Source organism: Desmodus rotundus, chromosome 13, assembly GCF_022682495.2.
Source record: "Desmodus rotundus isolate HL8 chromosome 13, HLdesRot8A.1, whole genome shotgun sequence".
Lineage (NCBI taxonomy): Eukaryota > Metazoa > Chordata > Mammalia > Chiroptera > Phyllostomidae > Desmodus > Desmodus rotundus.
In genome coordinates, this window is record NC_071399.1 from 2,693,944 (window position 1) to 2,712,183 (window position 18,240).

An 18,240-nucleotide genomic window follows, 5' to 3' on the forward strand; every position below is an offset into this window, starting at 1 on the left:
GGACCCACCTTTCCTGGAGTCAACAAGGCATTTGGACACCACATCAACATTTTTCTATTTTGAGTTTCATTGTGAATGGATTAAATTTTGTAGGTTAACATCATCTTGAAAAGAATGATGTTCATTTTTGCTGGTTTGTTGTTGCCGTGAGATACTCGCATGTTGTATCCCTGAGATGCAAAGGCCAGTCACCTTCGTGTAGACCATTCAGGAGAGAATTCTCTGTACAAGTGAACCACACAATTAGCTTTATGGGGGAAAAAAAAAACCCAAACAGTGAGTTTAATGCCTGAAGTTTATTATGGAGAGAGAAAGAAGAAAAGGTGCAAGTGTGAAGACTAAACTCTTGTCGAAGTCTGCAGTGGAATTTTTCCATGCTCTGGGTCTCCGTCCACAAAGCTCAGCGGCCACAAATCTTGAATGGCAAACCCAGACTCCACACGGCAATCTTTAGGATCTTGCAGTAGAAGCGTTGACATCTGCAAAATTTTTTTGTAAGACGTCCTGTTGAGGGAAGATGAGGGTCAGGCACTGGGGGAAGAGGACAGGGACGAGAGGCCCAGCGGGCCTCAAGGAGGTCTTCAGAGAGGAGTTGTGTCGACTCACTGCCGACAGTACCTGCCTGGTTCGGGCGAAGGGGTTCACAAGCCTGTCGTGAATGACCAGAAACCCTGCTGGCTCTGTGTGGTTAAGCAGCTTCAGGACTGCTCTCCGACCCTAGTGTATGATGTGCATGCTTAACCCCGGGCCCCCGCCTAACAACCCTCCTCTCCAAGTCAGCGTGCCTACTCCTCACCCCACCTCAACCACACACTCGGTTTTGAGCCCAGACTCCATGGCTCCTCTACAAGCCCCTCCAATGGGCTGCCAACCCCAACAGCTCATGGTGGGTGTCTCACCGGAAATCGCTCGAGTGAGACGTTCCTCTCCTGTGGCGGAGTTGACCGTGTCCTCAGCCTCAATTAGGTCCCGGATCTCATCCACAAGCAGGTTCAGGTCCTCAACCCCAAGCTGGTCCTGGTCCTCATCCCCAGGCTGGTCCTGGTCCTCATCCCCAGGCTGGTCCTGGGCGGGAACCTGCTCAGTTGTCTCTTGCAGGGTCTGAGACCGGGCCTGGAAGACCAACAAGAGAAGGGCAGCGAGGAGAGTGAGAGTCCTCATGGCTGAGGGTCCCTGGAGGTCCAGGCTGGTTGGGAGGAAAGAATGGAGTAGTGGGGAGGGCCCAGGCAGCCTGTACTTATAGGTGGGTTGGAGGGAGGCTCAGAGACTCCCAGGCAGTGAGGGAGAGGCTGTGCCTTTGGCTGGCCTGTGGCCAAGGCCGCCATGGCCCTCAAAGCCCCTTTGATGCTCCTGCTCCTGCCCCTTCATCAGAGCACACTTGTGTGTGCCTAGTGTCCACACTTGTTTCAAGTTGATAGTGGTGATAAGGGCCCTGGTGTGGTGTCTGTTTCCCATCTGCCTGGGTGTTTACCTTCTGATGGTCAAAGAGGACAAGGAGCTGTGTTCTTGGTGAGTGCGTCAGGGGACAAAGGCCCCTTCTTCCTGCTGCTGGGCCCTGCTCATCTGAGGCCTGAGCCTGGGCCCACACCATCCCATGGAGTGGGGGGTCCACCCCTGTAGGTTCAGGGGTATCACTACCCTGTGAGGGAGCCTTTCAGGTCCTGAGTGGTGGCTTCTTCAGGGGAGGGGATGGTGACTTGGGCTCAGGTGAGGTGGGACAGAGGGAAGGAGCTGGTCAGAGCAAAGCGAAGGACAGGCTTGTCTGAGGTCGTCTGTGGGACGTATGCACGTCGTGTACCCCTCTCAGCAGTCCTTGTGTCCTTGTGGGGAAACAGGAAACACAACAAACACAACCACGTTCCCGCAGCTCCCTTCTGAAATTTCTCATCTTAGAAACAAATCATGCACAAAAGATTAAATTCTAAATGTAGAAGAGAGAAGAGTAGAAACACCAGTGTGCCCCTGTCCCTGCCCCCCATCCTTTCTGCAGGAACCACCAGATCCCCGTGTGCTGTGTCTCCTCATCAGCCCGGGCTCTGACTCAAACGCTGTCACACCAGCACATGCAGAACGGCCTCGTGTTTCTGTAGGGTTATCCTCTCCCAGTGTTTTCTATGCCATCATTTAATGATTTTTATTGTTCATTAAAGTTTTACATTTTGTGTTTTTCTAAATGTTTGCAGTTAAAAGCATAATGGGAATGAGTATCTTTTTACCTAAAGTCTTGCATATATTTGGGTGTTTTACAATTAATGTCTAGATGTGGACTGTGGGATTGAAGACCATGTCTTATCATTGTAACAGACGTGAATTTATGGTCCTCTGCAGATGTTTCCACCTCACTCACCAAAATATACGCACCCACCTGCTGTCCACATGCAGTGGAAGGTGTTTAAAAGGCCCGGTGATTATCCCCAATTTCATCATCCTTACTCCCTGCCTGGGATCTGGGCAGCAATGTGCTTTGTTAAAAAAAAAACCCAAAAAACAAAAAACACTTGCTCTCTGAGTCTCTTGCACCTCAGAGTGGCAAATAAACAGAGTTCTGAGCATAATATGTAAGCCCAGGGAAGGCCACAGTATTAAATAATAAAATGAATTTTTGTTACTCTTTCACATTTGCGCTATGATATTATTTTATAGATTTTCCCTATTTTTGCTTGGAGGTTTGGACCAGTTGGTGATGTAGCTCATTATATTTTAACCGTGAAGAGGAGAGTGACTCATGGTGGATGGTGGAGCACGAAGGTGCAGATGCCTGTCCTTGAGGTCAAGGCTGAGCCATGCCACCCACCTCCCAGGCTGCTCATGCCCCTGACTTTCTACAGCCACTGGTGGTCAGAGCCCTGGGGTCCTGGTGGTGGCTAAAAGCCATCTGAGCCCTGGACTGTGAGCGTTTGGGTCTTTCCCAACCTGACAGGTAAGAATTGTAACCCCAATGGAGTCCTGGCTCTGTTTCAGGTGTCAGGGGCAATGTGTGCTCATTGCTAAGTTGTTCCTATAATTTATGAATTCAGGAAATTAGTTTTTTGTCCCATGTACTGCAAATTATTAGAAGTTTGTCACTTTTTTTTGGCTGTTTCTCTTCTGTACATCGATCCTTTGGAGGTTTATGTAGTTTTACAAACTTTCTTGGTAATTTCTGAGTGTGGTGTCTTTCCCACTGAAGTGTGTGAAGCTCCGTCTTCCACATGTTAGTGCTTTTGTGTCCTGGATGTGGAAGTGGAGTGGGGCCCAAGGAGATTGGTAGTAAGAGAGACACCCAGCCCCCACAATTACCACACCATTGTCCACGACCGTGAGCCCTTTTTCCTCTGTGCTGGATCCCTCTACCTGCAACCGTCCCCCAGAGCTGCCCGCCTGCTCTCCATCTGTGCATCTGCCTCTGTTCTGCTTGTTAGTTTGGTTTGTTCATTAGAGTCCACATAGGAGTGAGATCATATGGTACTTGTCTTTCTCTGACTGGCTAATCTCAGCATAATGTTTTCCAGGTCCATACATGCTATTGCAAAGGGTAAAATTTTCTTCTTTTTTACAGCTGAGTACTATTCCACTATATAAATGTCCTATTTGTTTTATCCACTCCTCTCCTAATGGACATGTGGGCTGCTTCCAAATCATGGTGATTGTAAATAAGGCTGCAATGAACACAGGGGTGCATATATTCTTTCCAGTTAGTGTTTGGGGTTTCTTTGGATGAATTCCCCAAAGTGGAATTGCTGAGTCCTAAGGCAGTTCCATGTTCAACTTTTTGAGGAACCTCCACGCTGATTTCCAGAGCGGCTGCACCAGTCTGCATTCCCACCAGCAGAGCACGCGTTGTTCCGTTTCTCCACGTCCTTGCCTCCACTTGTTCATTGGTTTACTGAGGATAATAGCCATTCCGACAGGTGGGACGTGTCATCTCATTGTGGATTTAATGTGCATCTCTCTGATGATTAGTGATGGTGAGCATCTTTTCACATGGCTGTTGGCCATCTGTGTGTCTTTTTGAGAACTGACTATTCAGGTCCTTTGCCCATGTTTAATTGGGTTGTTTTGTGCGTGTGTTGAGCTTTTTAAGTTCTTTATACATTTTGGATATTAACCCCTTATCAGGTGCTATTGGCAAATATGTTCCCCCACACCCTGCATTGTTTTGTATTTTGTTTATGATTTCCTTTGCTGTGTTAATCATTCTAGTTTGACGTAGTCTCATGTGTTTATTTTTCCTTTGTTTTCCTTGCCTGAGGAGACATACCAGAAAAATGTTACTATGAGAAATGCCTGAGATTTTACTGCCTATGTTTTCTTCTAGGACTTTTATGGTTTCAAGCCTAACATTTAAGTCTTTAACCCATTTTGAGTTTATTCTTGTGTGTGACATCAGAAGGTAGTTTAGGTTCCTTTGTTTTGCACATATCTATCCAAATTCCCCCAGACCTATTATGGAACAGACTATCTTTAGCTCATTGTATGTTTTTGCATCTTTTATGAAATATTAATTGGCTGTAAAGGTGTTGGCTTATTTTAGGGCTCTCTATTCTGTGCCATTGATCTGGGTGTCTGTTTTTATGCTGGCACCATGCTTTTTTGGTTACTATGGTCTTATAGTGTAGTTTGACATCAGGTAGTGTGATTCCTCCAACTTTGTTCTTCTCTGTCATGGTTGCTGTTGCTCTTCAGGGCCTTGTGTGATTCCATATACATTTATGGACTCTGTGTTCTAGTCCCGTGCAATATGCCGTTGGTATCTTGATAGCAGCTGCATTGAATGTGGAGATGGCTTTGGTCAGCGTGGACCTTTAATGATGTTAATTCTCCCTATCCATGAGCACGGCATGTGCTTCCACTTAGTTGCATCTTGTCCACTTTCATTCTTAAGTGTCTTAAAGATACACACGATTGACAAAACTTTTACCAGACTCATCAAGGAAAAAGGGGAGAGGGCCCAAATAAATTCAATCATAATGGAAAGAGCACCGACCTGTGTGGCTCAGTGAATGACACCAGCCTGTGAAATGAGAGGTCGCCGGTGTGATTACCAGTCAGGGCACACGCCTGTGTTGAGGGCCAGGTCCCTGAAAGGGGGCTTGTGATTGGTGGATCAACGTATCTCTTGCACATTGATGTTTCTTTCCTCTATTTCTTCCCCCTCCCCATCTCTCTAAATATAAGTAAGTAAAATGTTTTTAAAAAGTCATAGGTGAAAGAGGAGAAGTAACCACTGACACCAAAGAAATACAAAGGATTGAAAGAAAATATTATCAACACCCACATGCCAACAACAAATTGGGCAATCTGGATGAAATGGGCACATCCCCCAAAACACACTGTCTTCCAAACCTACACCAGGAAGAACCAGAGAATCTGAGTAGAGTGCAGCTAGTGAAATTGAAGCAGTACTCAAAAAACTCACAGCAATCAAAAGCCCTGGGCCAGAATGCTTCATGGGTGAATTTTACCAAATATTCAGAGGAGAACTAAGCCCTATCCTTCTCAAACAATTCCAACAATTCAAGAGGAAGGAAGACTCCCTGCTCATTTTATGAGGCCAGCACTATCCCAATTCTGAAACCAGATGAGACCCTTCAAAGAAAGAAAGTTGTAGGCCAATATCCCTAATGAACATACATACACAAATCCAGAACAAAATATTTGCAAACTGAATCCAGCGATACATGAAAAAGATTATACACCACGGTCAAGTGGGATTTATTCCAGAGATGCAAGGTGGATACCATATCTGCAAGTCAATAAACTTGGTACACCAATAAACCAAATGAAGAATAAAACCACATGATCATATCAATAGATGCAGAAAAAGCATTTGATAAAACCCAGTGCCCATTTATGATGAAAACTCTCAGCAAAATGAGAGTAAAGGGAACATACCTCATTGCAATAAAGGCCACATATGACAAACCCACAGCCCACATCATACTCTATGGGCCAAAACTACAAGCGATCCCCTTAAGAATGGGAACACACAGGATGTCCACTTTCACCTCTCTTATTCAATACAGTGCTGGAAGTGCTCACCACAGCAATCAGCCAAGAAGAAAGTGATACAAGGCAACCAGTTTGGAAAAGGAGTAAAACTGGCATTATTTGAAGATGACCTGATATTGTATATAGAAAATCGTAAAGATTCAGAGTAATCTATCTTTTGGGGCCCAAAGGGGGCCCCATGTATTTCACTGGTCACTGTGCATGACCACCTTCACCGAACAGCTTCTGGACTCTCCTTTTCTCTGGCCAGTAGTCTCAAATAATGGAGAGAATATTCTGTTTTGGGGGTAGTTACACATTTTCCTTGCTGTCGGCCCACTGAAGCATTGGCTCCCTTAGCTTGTTGGTACAGCTAGGAAAGATCCATAGGCAACTGCAATGTCTACTCACCATGAGAAAATATCCATTCATATCAATGCCCACCCATGTCTCTAAATCAAAGAACAAGGACCACAGTCCCTTGGATTCACCTTCCCAACTATCAACAAAACATTTTGGACACTCCTTAGAAACTCCCCTCCTTTGAGTTACATTATGAATGGATTGAATTTTGTAGGTGAACACGATCTTCATTAAGAATTATGTTCCTTTTTGCTGTTTTTGCTATGCGATGCTCCCAGGTTGTATCCCTGAGAACTTAAGGTACAACATTCAGCACCGAATTCCCTATAAAAGTGAACCAAACAAATAAGCCTTATGAAATGAAAGAAAAATATCTGAACAAGAAGTTTCAAACCTAAAGTTTATTATGAAAGAGAAAGAAGAAAAGGTACTGTTGCGAAGTCCAAACCCTTGTCCAGGTCTTCAGCCAATGTTGCCGTGTTTGGAGTCTCAGCTCACCAAGCTCATTTACAGCAAAGCCTGAATATTCGGCTATTGAGAGTACAGCTTCCCGCCTCACGCTCTCGGAACCTGCAGTAGAGACCCCGGGAGCACCTGCAGATTTTTTTCCCCCTTGGTCCTGCAGAGGGAAGAGGAGGGTCAGGCTCCGGGGCAAGGGGACAGGGGAGAGGCACACCCGACCTCAAGGAGATCTTCTGAAGGTGACCCACCTGTCTACTAACAGTAGGCAGTACCTGCCTGGTGAAGGTGAAGGAATTCCCATGTTGGTCATAAATCACAAGGCCACTGACTGGTTCTGCATGGTCATGCAGGATTGTGACTTTCTCTGAGCCTGGCCTGTGACTCATATGCTGACATCTTTAGCCTTGCCACATAACTTCCTCCCAAACTTGGGGTACCTACTCTTCACCCCAGCTCATCTACATACTCCATTTTGAATCCCAACTCCATGTCCTCTCTAACAATCTCCTTTAAGGTCCTGACCAATAGCACGGGGGCTGGTGTCTCACCTGCAGCCTCCCGAGCAAAGCGTTCCTCTCCTGTGAAGGAGACGGCCATGTCCTCCTCCTCATCATCCCCAGGCTGGTCCTCAGTGGAGTCCATGTCAGCTCTCTTTTCCATGGTCTGAGCCTGGGCCAGGAAGGCCAAGAGAAGGGCAGTGAGGAGAGTGAGGGTCCTCATGGCTGAGGGTCACTGGAGGTCCGTGACGTGTGGGAGGAAAGAACGGAGTGGAGGGGAGGGCCCAGGCAGCCTGCACTTATACGTTGGATGGGAGGAGGCTGGGAGCTTCCCCGTGCAGTGAGAGAGGGAGTGGCTGTGCCTCTGGCTGGCCAGGAGCCAAAGCCGTTGTCACCATCAGCGTCTCTAGAGCCTCGCTCTCCTGCCCCTTCATCCTAGCAGAAGGGCCTGAGCTGAGTGTCCACCATTGATTCAAGTTGATGGTGGTGATAAGGACCCAGGTGTGTTTCCTGTCTCCCGTCTGCTGGGTGTTTACCTTCTGGTGGTCAAAGAGGACAAGGAACTGTGCTCTCATTGAGTGAGTCAGGGGACAAAGGCCCCTTCTTCCTGCTGCTGGGCCCTGCTCTTCTGAGGCCTGACCCTGGGCTCAGACCTTCCCAATGGAGCGGGGGTCCCCCTGCATGTTCAGGGACAGCACCACCCTGTGAGGGAGCTTTTCAGGTCCTGAGTGGTGGCTTCTGCAGGGGAGGGGACAGTGACTTGGGCTCAGGTGAGGTGGGACAGAGGGAAGGAGCTGGTCAGAGCAAAGCGAAGGACAGGCTTGTGCAGGACGTCAGTGGGACGTGTGCACATCGTGTACCCTGCTCAGCAGTCACTTGTGTCCTTGTGGGGAAACAGCCAACACAAACAACCGTGTTCCTGCAGCTCCCTTCCGAAATTTCTCATCTTAAAAAAGGAATCGTGCAGAAAAGACTAAATTCAAAATGTAAAAGAGAGAAGAGTGGAAATAACAGTCTTCCTTCCCAGCGCCAGCCCCCCATCATTTCTGCAGGACCCCCAGGTCCCCGTGTGCTGTGTTTCCTCACTCAGCCCGGGCTTCATCTCCAGCACTGTCACACCAGCACGTGCAGAACGGCCTCACTGTTTGTAGAGCATCGCACTGTCCTAGTACTTCATGTGCCCTCATTTAACTATTTTGTGTTGCTCGTTAAATTCTTAAGATTTAGTTATTCTGAACGTTTACAGTAACTAGCATAATGGAAAGGAGTATCTTTTTACCAACATCATCTTTATTATTTGTGACAGTTATTTAGATAAATTTCTAGACATAGATTGTGGTGATAAAGAACACATCTTATACATTTAACAGACATTAATTTATTGTCCCTTGCAGAGGTTGCCTTCCCCATTGCTCATCAAAATAAAATGAGCCCAACTGTGTCCCATGCATGGCCAAAGGTGCTTAAAAGACTGGATGATTTTCCAAATTCGTCACTCTTTTTAACGGACTAGGATCTGGGCAGCAATGTGCTTTGTTAAAAACACACTTGAGGCCTGGCTGGTGTGACTCAGTGGATTGATTGACGGCCTGCAAACCAAAGGGTCGCTGGTTCGATCCCTAGTCAGGGCACCTTCCTGGGTTGTGGGCCAGGTCCCCAGTAGGGGCAGTGTAAGAGACAACCACACCCTGATGTTTCTCTCCTTCTCTTTCTCCCTCCCTTCCCCTCTGTCTAAAAATAAATACATAAAATCTTAAAAAAAAAAAACACACTAGATCTCTCAGACTCTCTTTCAGCTGAGTGTGGCCAATAGAGTTCTGATGCAATGTAACCCCTGGGAAGGGCACCATATTTAAATAATTAAATCAATTACTGCCACTGCCTCACAATTGTGCTACGCTATCATTTTACATTTTTCTCCCCATTTTTGCCTGGAGGACAGGAGGAGTTGAAATGTGCAGCTGTACTTTGACCATGAAAAGCACAGTGACTGGAGGTGGACCGTCAAGCAGGAAGATGCCAGATGCCTGCCCTCGAGGTCAAGGCTGAGCCATATCACCCACCTCCCAGGCCACCCACATTGATATTGTTGTGACGTGGGAAAGAAAGTGCTGCTGACTTTCTATAGCCCCTGGTGGCTTGGGCCCTGGGTCCTGGTGGTGGCTGGAAGCAGGCCGAGCCCTGGACCATGAGGATTTGGTTCTTTCCCAATTGGGCAGGTAAGCATTGCTCCCCACTGGAGTCCTGGCTCTGTTTCTCTCAGGTGTCAGGGGCAGTCTGTGTTCATTGCTAAGATGTTCCTGTATTTATTCTCTCTGAGTGTCCTTTCCACTTGGCATTTGTTTGGGAAATGTAATAGTTGGCTGATTTATTCATACTGATTGCTAAGACATAATTATAAATTTGGGATGTTAGCTCTTTGTCCCAAGTACTTCAAATCATTTCCAGATTTTATCATTCCTCTTTTGGCTTTTTCTCTTTTCTACAGAGATACTTTGGATTTCTATGTAGTTTTAAAATTCCTTTTTAGTCACTTTTTGATTCTGTGTGTTTTTTTCTCTCTCAGTTTGTAAAAGTTAGTCCTTGTCTCTTGGTGGTAGGATCTTAGAGGGCCTCTTGGAGATTGATTGTAAAGATTTAAATAAAACTGCTGTTCTTTGTCTTTTCAAGGAAAAAATGTTCAAAATAGAAGTGGCCACAAGGCAAAGATCAAGTCAATGTTATTATTAGCACAGCACAGTGTCAGGGTAGAACATGGGGTCGTGGCTGTAAGGATGCTGGTGGCCGCCGTGGACATGGGAGAGGGAGGGTAGAGAGATGCCTGTGTTCTGGAGATCAGGCTCCCGTGCATCTCAGCTGATAGATGGGAGCCTACCTTTCAGCCCAGGAGTGAAGGGCCTGTCATTGGCCTTATGAAAAGCATATTTCTTACTAGAATATTACTAAATTTGGTACAGGTTAATTGTAATTAGTAGAATCAATCTCTTTAAAGAGAGAAGGTTGATACCAAATCTTTCATTGCACATGAAATGGTCAAAACAGGGACCACTGGGCATGACCACCTATAGTGACTAGCTTCTGGACTCCCCCTTTTCTCTGGCCATTTTAGGAGTTCATTGATGCTGGTCAGTGTATTCTGTTTTTGTTGTAGTTCTTTTTTTTTTTTCTTAATGGTGGCATAGTGAAGCATTAGTTTATTTTGTCCATACAGCTAGGAAATAGCTATAGGTCACTAAAACCCCCGGTTATGATACAATGTGTCTATACATTCAACATTCTTCCACAGAACATTAAGGAGAGAATAACATAGTCCTAGGGACCCACCTTTCTTCCTAACAACAAAACATTTTAGACACTCGGTGGACACTTTTCTCTTTTGAGTTTCATTATGAGTGGGTTGCATTTTGAAGATTAAATCGTCTTAATTAAGAATGACGTTCCTTTTTGGTGGTTTGTTATTGCCGTGAGAGGCTCCCACGTTGCATCCCTGAGATGCAAAGACCAGTCACCTTCGTGTAGACCATTCAGGACAGAATTCTCTGTACAAGTGAACCACACAAACAAACCATATAAAACAGAAGAAAAAAGGCCCAACAGTGAGGCTAATGCTTACAGTTTATTATGGAGAGGGAAAGAAGGAAAGGTGCTGGTAAAAGACAAGGCTGGTCTTCAGTGGAATCTCGCAGTGCCCCAGGTCTTGGTCCACAAAGGTCAGTGACAGCAAAGCTTGGACTTAGTGCCATACAACTTACAGCTCCCAGAGTGACTCTCATGGATCCTGCAGAAGTGCCCTGTTCGGCATGTGCAAATCTTTTTTCTGTAATAGCCTGGGGAGAGATGGGGAGGGTCAAGCTCAGGGGGAATGGGGGCAGGGAGCAGAGGCTCAGCCGGCCTCATGCAGATCTCCTGAGAGGAGACTTGCCTACTCACAGCAGACAGAACCTGCCTGGTTCGGGTGAAGGGATTCACAAGTCTGTCATAACTTCCCAGGAATCTTACTGGCTGCGTGTGTTCAGCAGGACTGTGATTTTCTCTGATCCTAGTCTGTGATGTACCTGCTTATATGCTGTGCCTTGCCCAACCTGCCTCTCCTGAACTTGGGGCACCCACTCAAACCCCCCTGGTTACACAACCCATTATATAAGCCTTGATTCCACATCCCCTCCACATCCTCTGTAATGTTCTGCCAACCCCAACTGCACGTCGGCTGGAGTCTCACCTGCAACCCCTTTAGAGTGGTGATCCTCTCCTTTGAGGGTGATGACCACGTCCTGGTCCTCAGTCCGACCCTGGTCCTGGCCCTTGGCCATAGGCTGGTATTGCTCAAGGCCCTGTTGACCCATTCTAAGCTTTGTCTGAGCCTGAGCCAGGACAGCCAAGAGGAGAAAGGCAGCAAGAAGAGTGAGGGTCCTCATGGCTGAGGGTCACTGGAGGTCCGTGTTGTGTGGGAGGAAAGAACGGAGTGGTGGGGAGGGCCCAGGCAGCCTGAACTTATAGGTCGCTTGGGAGGAGGCTCCGAGACTCCCGGGCAGTGACAGGGAGAGGCTGTGCCTTTGGGTGGCCTGTGGCCAAGGCCCCTGTCACCCTCAAAGCCCTTTGATGCTCCTGCCCCTTCATCAGAGCACATGTGAGTGTGCTGAGTGTCCACACTTGTTTCAAGTTGATGGTGGTGATAAGGACCCAGGTGTGTTTCCTGTTTCCCATCTATCTGGGTGTTTACCTTCTGATGGTCAAGGAGGGTGAGGAGCTGTGCTCGCGGTGAGTGTGTCAGGGGACAAAGGCCCCTTCTTCCTGCTGCTGGGCACTGCTCGTCTGAGGCCTGACCCGGAGCCCAGACTATCTCTTGGGTTGGGGGTTCCCCTGCATTGTCGGGAGCATCACCACCCTATGAGGGAGCCTTTCAGGTCCTGAGTGCTGGCTCTTGTGGGGGAGGGGACAGAGAGTTGGGCTCAGGTGAAGTGGGACAGAGGGAAGGAGCTGGTTGGAGCAAAGCTGAGGACAGGCTTGTCTGAGGTCATCAGTGGGACGTGTGCACATCGCGTACCCTGCTCAGCAGTCCCTTGTGTCCTTGTGGGGAAACAGCCAACACAACCACATTCCCGCAGCTCCCTTCTGAAATTTCTCATCTTTTAAAATAAAAAAATAAATTCATGCATAAAAGATTGAATTCAAAATGTAGAAGAGAGAAGAGTGGAAACAGCAGTGTCCTCCTGTCCCTGCCCCCCATCCTTTCTGCAGGAACCACCAGGTCCCCGTGTGCTGTGTCTCCTCATCAGCCCGGGCTCTGACTCAAACGCTGTCACACCAGCACGTGCAGAACGGCCTCATGTTTCTGTAGGGTTATCCTCTCCTGGTGTTTTCTATGCCATCATTTAACTATTTTTCATTAAATGCTTAAAATTTGCTTATTTCTCAATGTTTGCAGTTAGCAGCGTGACGGCAAAGAGTACCTTTTTACCTACATCACCTTGTTTATTTGTGACTGTTTCAGATAGATTTCTAGAATTAGGTTGAAAGAACGAAGACCACCTTGTATATATCTGACGAACACTAACTTATTATTCTCTGTGGATGCTCTTTTGACGTCACTCACAAGAATATAGGAGCCCGATGCATCCCACGCACAGTGGAAGGTGTTTAAAAGGCCCTGTGAATGTCCAATGTTGTCCGCCTTACTCCCTCTCTGGGGTGTGGGCAGCAATGTGCTGTGTTACAAAGCCCTTGATGCCCCTGTGTCCCGTGCAGCTGAGAGCGGCCAATGCATGGAGTCCTCATACAGCAGAGCCCCTGGGAAGGGCACTGTATTTAAATAATGCAATCGATTACTTTGCCCTGCCTCCCATTTGTACTATGCTAATGTTTTACTTTTCTCTCCCCATTTTTGCCTGGAGGACGGGAGCCGTTGAAATGTGCGGCTGTACTGTGACCGTGAAGAGAACAGTGACTCCATGTGGACGGTGGACCAGGAAGATGCAAGATGCCCACACTTGAGGTCAAGGCTGAGCCATGTTATGTTCCTCCCGGGCTGCCTGGGCTCAGGTTGTTGTGACGTGGGGAAAACAGGCTCCTGACTTTCTATGGCCACTGATCGCTGGGGCCCTGGGGTCCTGGTGGTGGCTGGAAGCAGTCTGAGCCCTGGACTGTGAGGGTTTGGATCTTTCCCAACCTGATGGGTAAGCATTGCACCCCAGTGGAGTCCTGGCTGTGCTTCTCTGAGGTGTCAGGTACACTGTGTCTTCATATCTAAGATGTACTGTATTTACTTTCTCTGAGTGCCCTTTCTGTTTGGGCATCTGATAGGAAATGAAAGCATCGGCTCATTTATTTCTATTGATTAGTAAGGTTTAATTTTAATTTCAGGAAATTAGCTCCTTGTCCCAAATATTGCAAAGAATTTCCAGAATTTGTCATTTCTCTTTAGGTTCTTTTTCTTGTTTACAGAGATACTTTGGGTTTTTATGTTGTGTCAAATTTTCCTTTTGGTAATATCTGAGTTTTGTGTCTTTCTCACTAAAGTTTGTACAAGTTACTGCTTTAGTGTCTTGGGGTCAAAGATGAGAATCTCAGAGAGATTGACAGTCAAAGTTCCATGAAACTGTTTCTCATTCTCAGTATCTTCAGGGAAAATTTTCTCAAAACTGAAGTGGCCACAGGGGAAATATAAACTCAAAAGTACTATCAGTGCAATACAATTTCAGGGTAGAACATGGGGTCATGGCTGTAGGGAGGCCGGGGGCCTCCTTGGACAAGCGAAAGGGAGTGTGGAGAGATGCCTGGGTCCCGGAAACCACGTGCTCCTGTGCATCGCTGGGGCCCTGGGGTCCTGGTGGTGGCTGGAAGCAGTCTGAGCCCTGGACTGTGAGGGTTTGGATCTTTCCCAACCTGATGGGTGCATCTCAGCTGATCCACAACTGCATACCTTTCAGCCCAGGAGTGAAGGGCCTGTCGTGGGCATTATTATACACACAGCATTCCCTGCCCAAATATTATGGAAATGAGGGCGGGTTTATTGTAACTACAATAGAAAACTCAATTTCTTTAAAGCAAGATGTTTGAGACCAAATCTTTTACTGGTCATTAGAGTAATTGACCTTTTAGGGTCCAAAGGAGACCATTTATTTCACAGGTCATTGGGCATAACCACCCCAAATGACCAGCTTCTAGACTCCCCTTTTCTCTGGTCATTAAATGGGACTGCCCTTCTACTTAAAATAAAATAAGAAGTAACTTAGTCCATTGGATCCACCTTTCCTGGTATGAACAACACATTTTGGACACTCTATAGAAACTTCTCTTTTCCATTGTGAATGGATTGAATTTTGTAGGTTAATATCATCTTGAAAAGAATGATGTTCATTGCAGCTGGTTTGTTGTTGTCGTGAGATGCTCGTGCGTTGCATTCCTGAGACACAAAGGCCGGTCACCTTCGTGTAGACCATTCAGGACAGAATTCTCTGTCCAAGTGAACCACACAATTAGTCTTATGGAAAAAAACCCTAAACAGTGAGTTTAATGCTTGAGGTTTATTATGGAGCAGGAAGGAATGAAGAAGAGGTAGAGACACTAAGACTAAACAGTTTTCCAGGTCTTCTGCGGAACCCTGCAGTGCTTTGGGCCTCTGTGCACAAAGCTCAGTGGCAGCAAAGCTTGTACCCACGGCCAGAGAGTCTGCATCTCCCACCATAACGCTCAAAGAAATTGCAGAAAGTGGTACGTCGGCACTGGCACCTTATTCTCCGAAGGCCTGTGGAGGGAAGGGAAGGGTCAGGCTCGGGCAGACGGGGTAGGGAGGAGAGGCTCATCTGACCTCAAGGAGATCTTCGGAGAGGCGAGAGGTTACTCACCATACCAGGGGTGTCCCTCAGGCTGCATGTGGCCCAGGATGGCAATGAATGGGGCCCAACACAAAATCGTAAATTTACTTAAAACAGTATGAGATTTTTTTGAGATTATGTGTCACAGTGTATTTAACGTGTGGCCTAAGACAGCTCTTCTTCTTTCAGTGTGGCCCAGAGATGCCACAAGGTCGGACAGCCCTGTGACAGTCCCTGCCTGGTTCGGGTGAAAAGACTCAGTGTTTGTCATAAATCCCAAGAAAACTTACAGGCTCTGTGTGCTCATGTAGGGTCATGATTTTTCTCTGAATCTAGTCTATCATGTGCTTGGTTATTTCCTGTCCTGTGCCCTATGGGCCCCCGCAACTTGGGTTATGTCCTCCTCACCCCACCTCATCCACACCCTCAACTTTGAGACCAGACTCTGTGTGCTCTCCAACAAGCCTCTGTAATGGGCCGCAGACCCCAACAACACATGGGTGGGTGTCTCACCTGCAGCATTTCGAGTGATGCGTCCGTCTCCTGTGAAGTAGATGGCCACATCCTGGTCCTCATCCCCAGGCTGGTCCTGGTCCTTATCCCCAGGCTGGTCCTGGTCCTTATCCCCAGGCTGGTCCTGGGCAGGAAGCTGGTCAACTGTCTCTTGCAGGGTCTGAGCCTGGGCCTGGAAGGCCAGGAGGAAAAGGGCAGCAAGGAGAGTGAGGGTCCTCATGGCTGAGGGTCCCTCGAGGTCCCGGTTGGGTGGGAGGAAGGAATGGAGTGGAGGAGAGGGCCCAGGCAGTCTGTATTTATAGGTCGGTTGGGAGGAGGCTCGCAGACTCGCAGCAGTGAGAGGGAGAGGCTGTGCCTTTGGCTGGCCTGTGGCCAAGGCTGCCATGGCCCTCAAAGCCCCTTTGATGCTCCTGCTCCTGCCCCTTCATCAGAGCATGTGTGCGTGTGCTGAGTGTCCACACTTGTTTCAAATTGATGGTGGTGATAAGGACCCAGGTGTGTTTCCTGTTTCCCATCTGCCTGGGTGTTTACCTTGTGATGGTCAAGGAGGGCAAGGAGCTGTGCTCTCAGTGAGTGAGTCAGGGGACAAAGGCCCCTTCTTCCTGCTGCTGGGCCCTGCTCGTCTGAGGCCCGACCCAGAGCCCATCCCATCCCATGGAGTGGGGGGTCCACGTGCATATTCGAGAGCACCACTGCCTTTTGAAGGAGATTTTAGATCCTGGGTGGTGGCTCCTATAGGGGAGGGGACAGTGACTTGGGCTCAGGTGAGGTGGGACAGAGGGAAGGAGCTGGTCAGAGCAAAGCGAAGGACAGACTTGTTTCAGGACGTCAGTGGGATGTGGGCACGTCGTGTACCCTGCTCAGCAGTCCCTTGTGTCCTTGTGGGGAAACAGCCAACACAACCATGTTCCTGCAGCTCCCTTCCGAGGTTTGCAGTCTTTAAAAAATAATTCAAGCACAAAGGCCATAATTCAACAGGTGGAAGAGAGAAGAGTGAAAAATAAGTGTCTCATCTTCCTGCTCCAGCCCCCCATCCTTGCTGCAGGAACCACCAGGTCCCCGTGTGCTGTGTCTCCTCACTCAGCACGGGCTCTCACTCGAACGCTGTCACACCAGCATGCACAGGACGGCTCCACTGTCGTTACAGTGTTTTACATCTCAGTATCTTGTATGCCATCATTTAACTTTTTCTTATTGATAAAGCATCATTAAATTTTTGTAATTTCTTTCTTTATGAAGTTTTACTGTTAGAAGCATAATAGCAATGTGTATCTTTTTACCTAGAGCATCTTGCATATTTGTGACTGTCTTTTAGATAAACTTCTAGATGTGGATTTTGGTGATGAAGAAAACATCTCATACATGTAAAAGGCATTAATGTATTATTCCCTGTAGAGGTCATTCCCACATCACTCACCAGAATACATGAGCTCAAGTGTGTCCAATGGACAGTGGAAGGTGCTAAACGGCCCTGTGATTGTCCCCAGCTTCCTTCATCCTTCCTTCCTGCCTGGGGTGTGGGCAGCAGTGTGCTTTCTTGAAATAAGACTTGATGCCTCAGACTTTCTTGCAGCTGAGTGTGGCCAATAAGCAGAGTTCTAATGAAATGGAAGCCCTGGGAAGGGCAGCATTTTTAAATAATAAAATGATTTACTGTTGCTCGCATTTGTGCTATGCTATTCTGTTATATATTTCCTCTCCATTTGTACTTGGAGGTTTGGAGCGGTTGGCAACGTGGTCCATTGTATTCTGACTGTGAAGAGGAGAGTGACTTGATGTGGATGGTGGAGCTGGAAGGTCCATGACTCATTCTGCCCTTGAGGTCAAGGCTGAGCCATGTTACCCAGCTTCTGGGTTTCCTGTGCTCCTGACTTTCTACAGCCACTGGTGGCCCTGGGTCCTGGTGGTGGCTGGAAGCAGGCCGAGACTTTGAGGGCTTGGATTTTTCCCAATCTGACAGGTACGAATTGAACCTTAGTTGAGTCCTGGCTCTGTTTCCATCATGAGTCAGGAATACCATGTCTTCATATCTAAGATGTACCCGTATTCTCTCTGAGTGTCCTTTCCACTTGGCATTTGTTTGGGAAATGTAATAGTTGGCTGATTTATTCATACTGATTGCTAAGATATAAGTTTTGGATGTTAGCTCTTTGTCCCAAGTACTTCAAATCATTTCCAGATTTTATCATTCCACTTTTGGCTTTTTCTCTTTTCTACAGAGATACTTTGGATTTCTATGTAGTTTTAAAATTCCTTTTTAGTCACTTTTTGATTCTGTGTGTTTTTTTCTCTCTCAGTTTGTAAAAGTTAGTCCTTGTCTCTTGGTGGTAGGATCTTAGAGGGCCTTTTGGAGATTGATTGTAAAGATTAAAATAAAACTGTTGTTCTTTGTCTTTTCAAGGAAAAATTTTCAAAATAGAAGTGGCCACAAGGCAAAGATTAAGTCAATGTTATTATTAGCACAGCACAGTGTCAGGGTAGAACTCGGGGTCGTGGCTGTAAGGATGCTGGTGGCCGCCGTGGACATGGGAGAGGGAGGGTAGAGAGATGCCTGTGTTCTGGAGATCAGGCTCCCATGCATCTCAGCTGATAGATGGGAGCCTACCTTTCAGCCCAGGAGT

General features: G+C 47.3%; 1 protein-coding gene and 1 long non-coding RNA gene across 2 annotated transcripts; both read right to left on the bottom strand.

The window, feature by feature from the left end:
* Window positions 1-277: 277 nt before the first annotated feature.
* LOC139440486 (alpha-defensin 24-like) lies at window positions 278-1,219 on the bottom strand. The gene is made up of 2 exons (XM_071220137.1): window positions 900-1,219; window positions 278-504 (listed from the first exon to the last, which is right to left on the bottom strand). Exons 1-2 carry the CDS (start codon window positions 1,159-1,161, stop codon window positions 401-403), a joined length of 366 nt encoding a protein of 121 aa, XP_071076238.1. The 5' UTR covers window positions 1,162-1,219; the 3' UTR covers window positions 278-400.
* A 13,577-nt stretch (window positions 1,220-14,796) lies between these two features.
* LOC123478531 (uncharacterized) lies at window positions 14,797-15,896 on the bottom strand. Its single transcript, XR_011650731.1, has 2 exons — window positions 15,620-15,896; window positions 14,797-15,036 (listed from the first exon to the last, which is right to left on the bottom strand). It is a non-coding gene; the product is annotated as an uncharacterized lncRNA (long non-coding RNA).
* Between the last annotated feature and the right edge of the window lie 2,344 nt (window positions 15,897-18,240).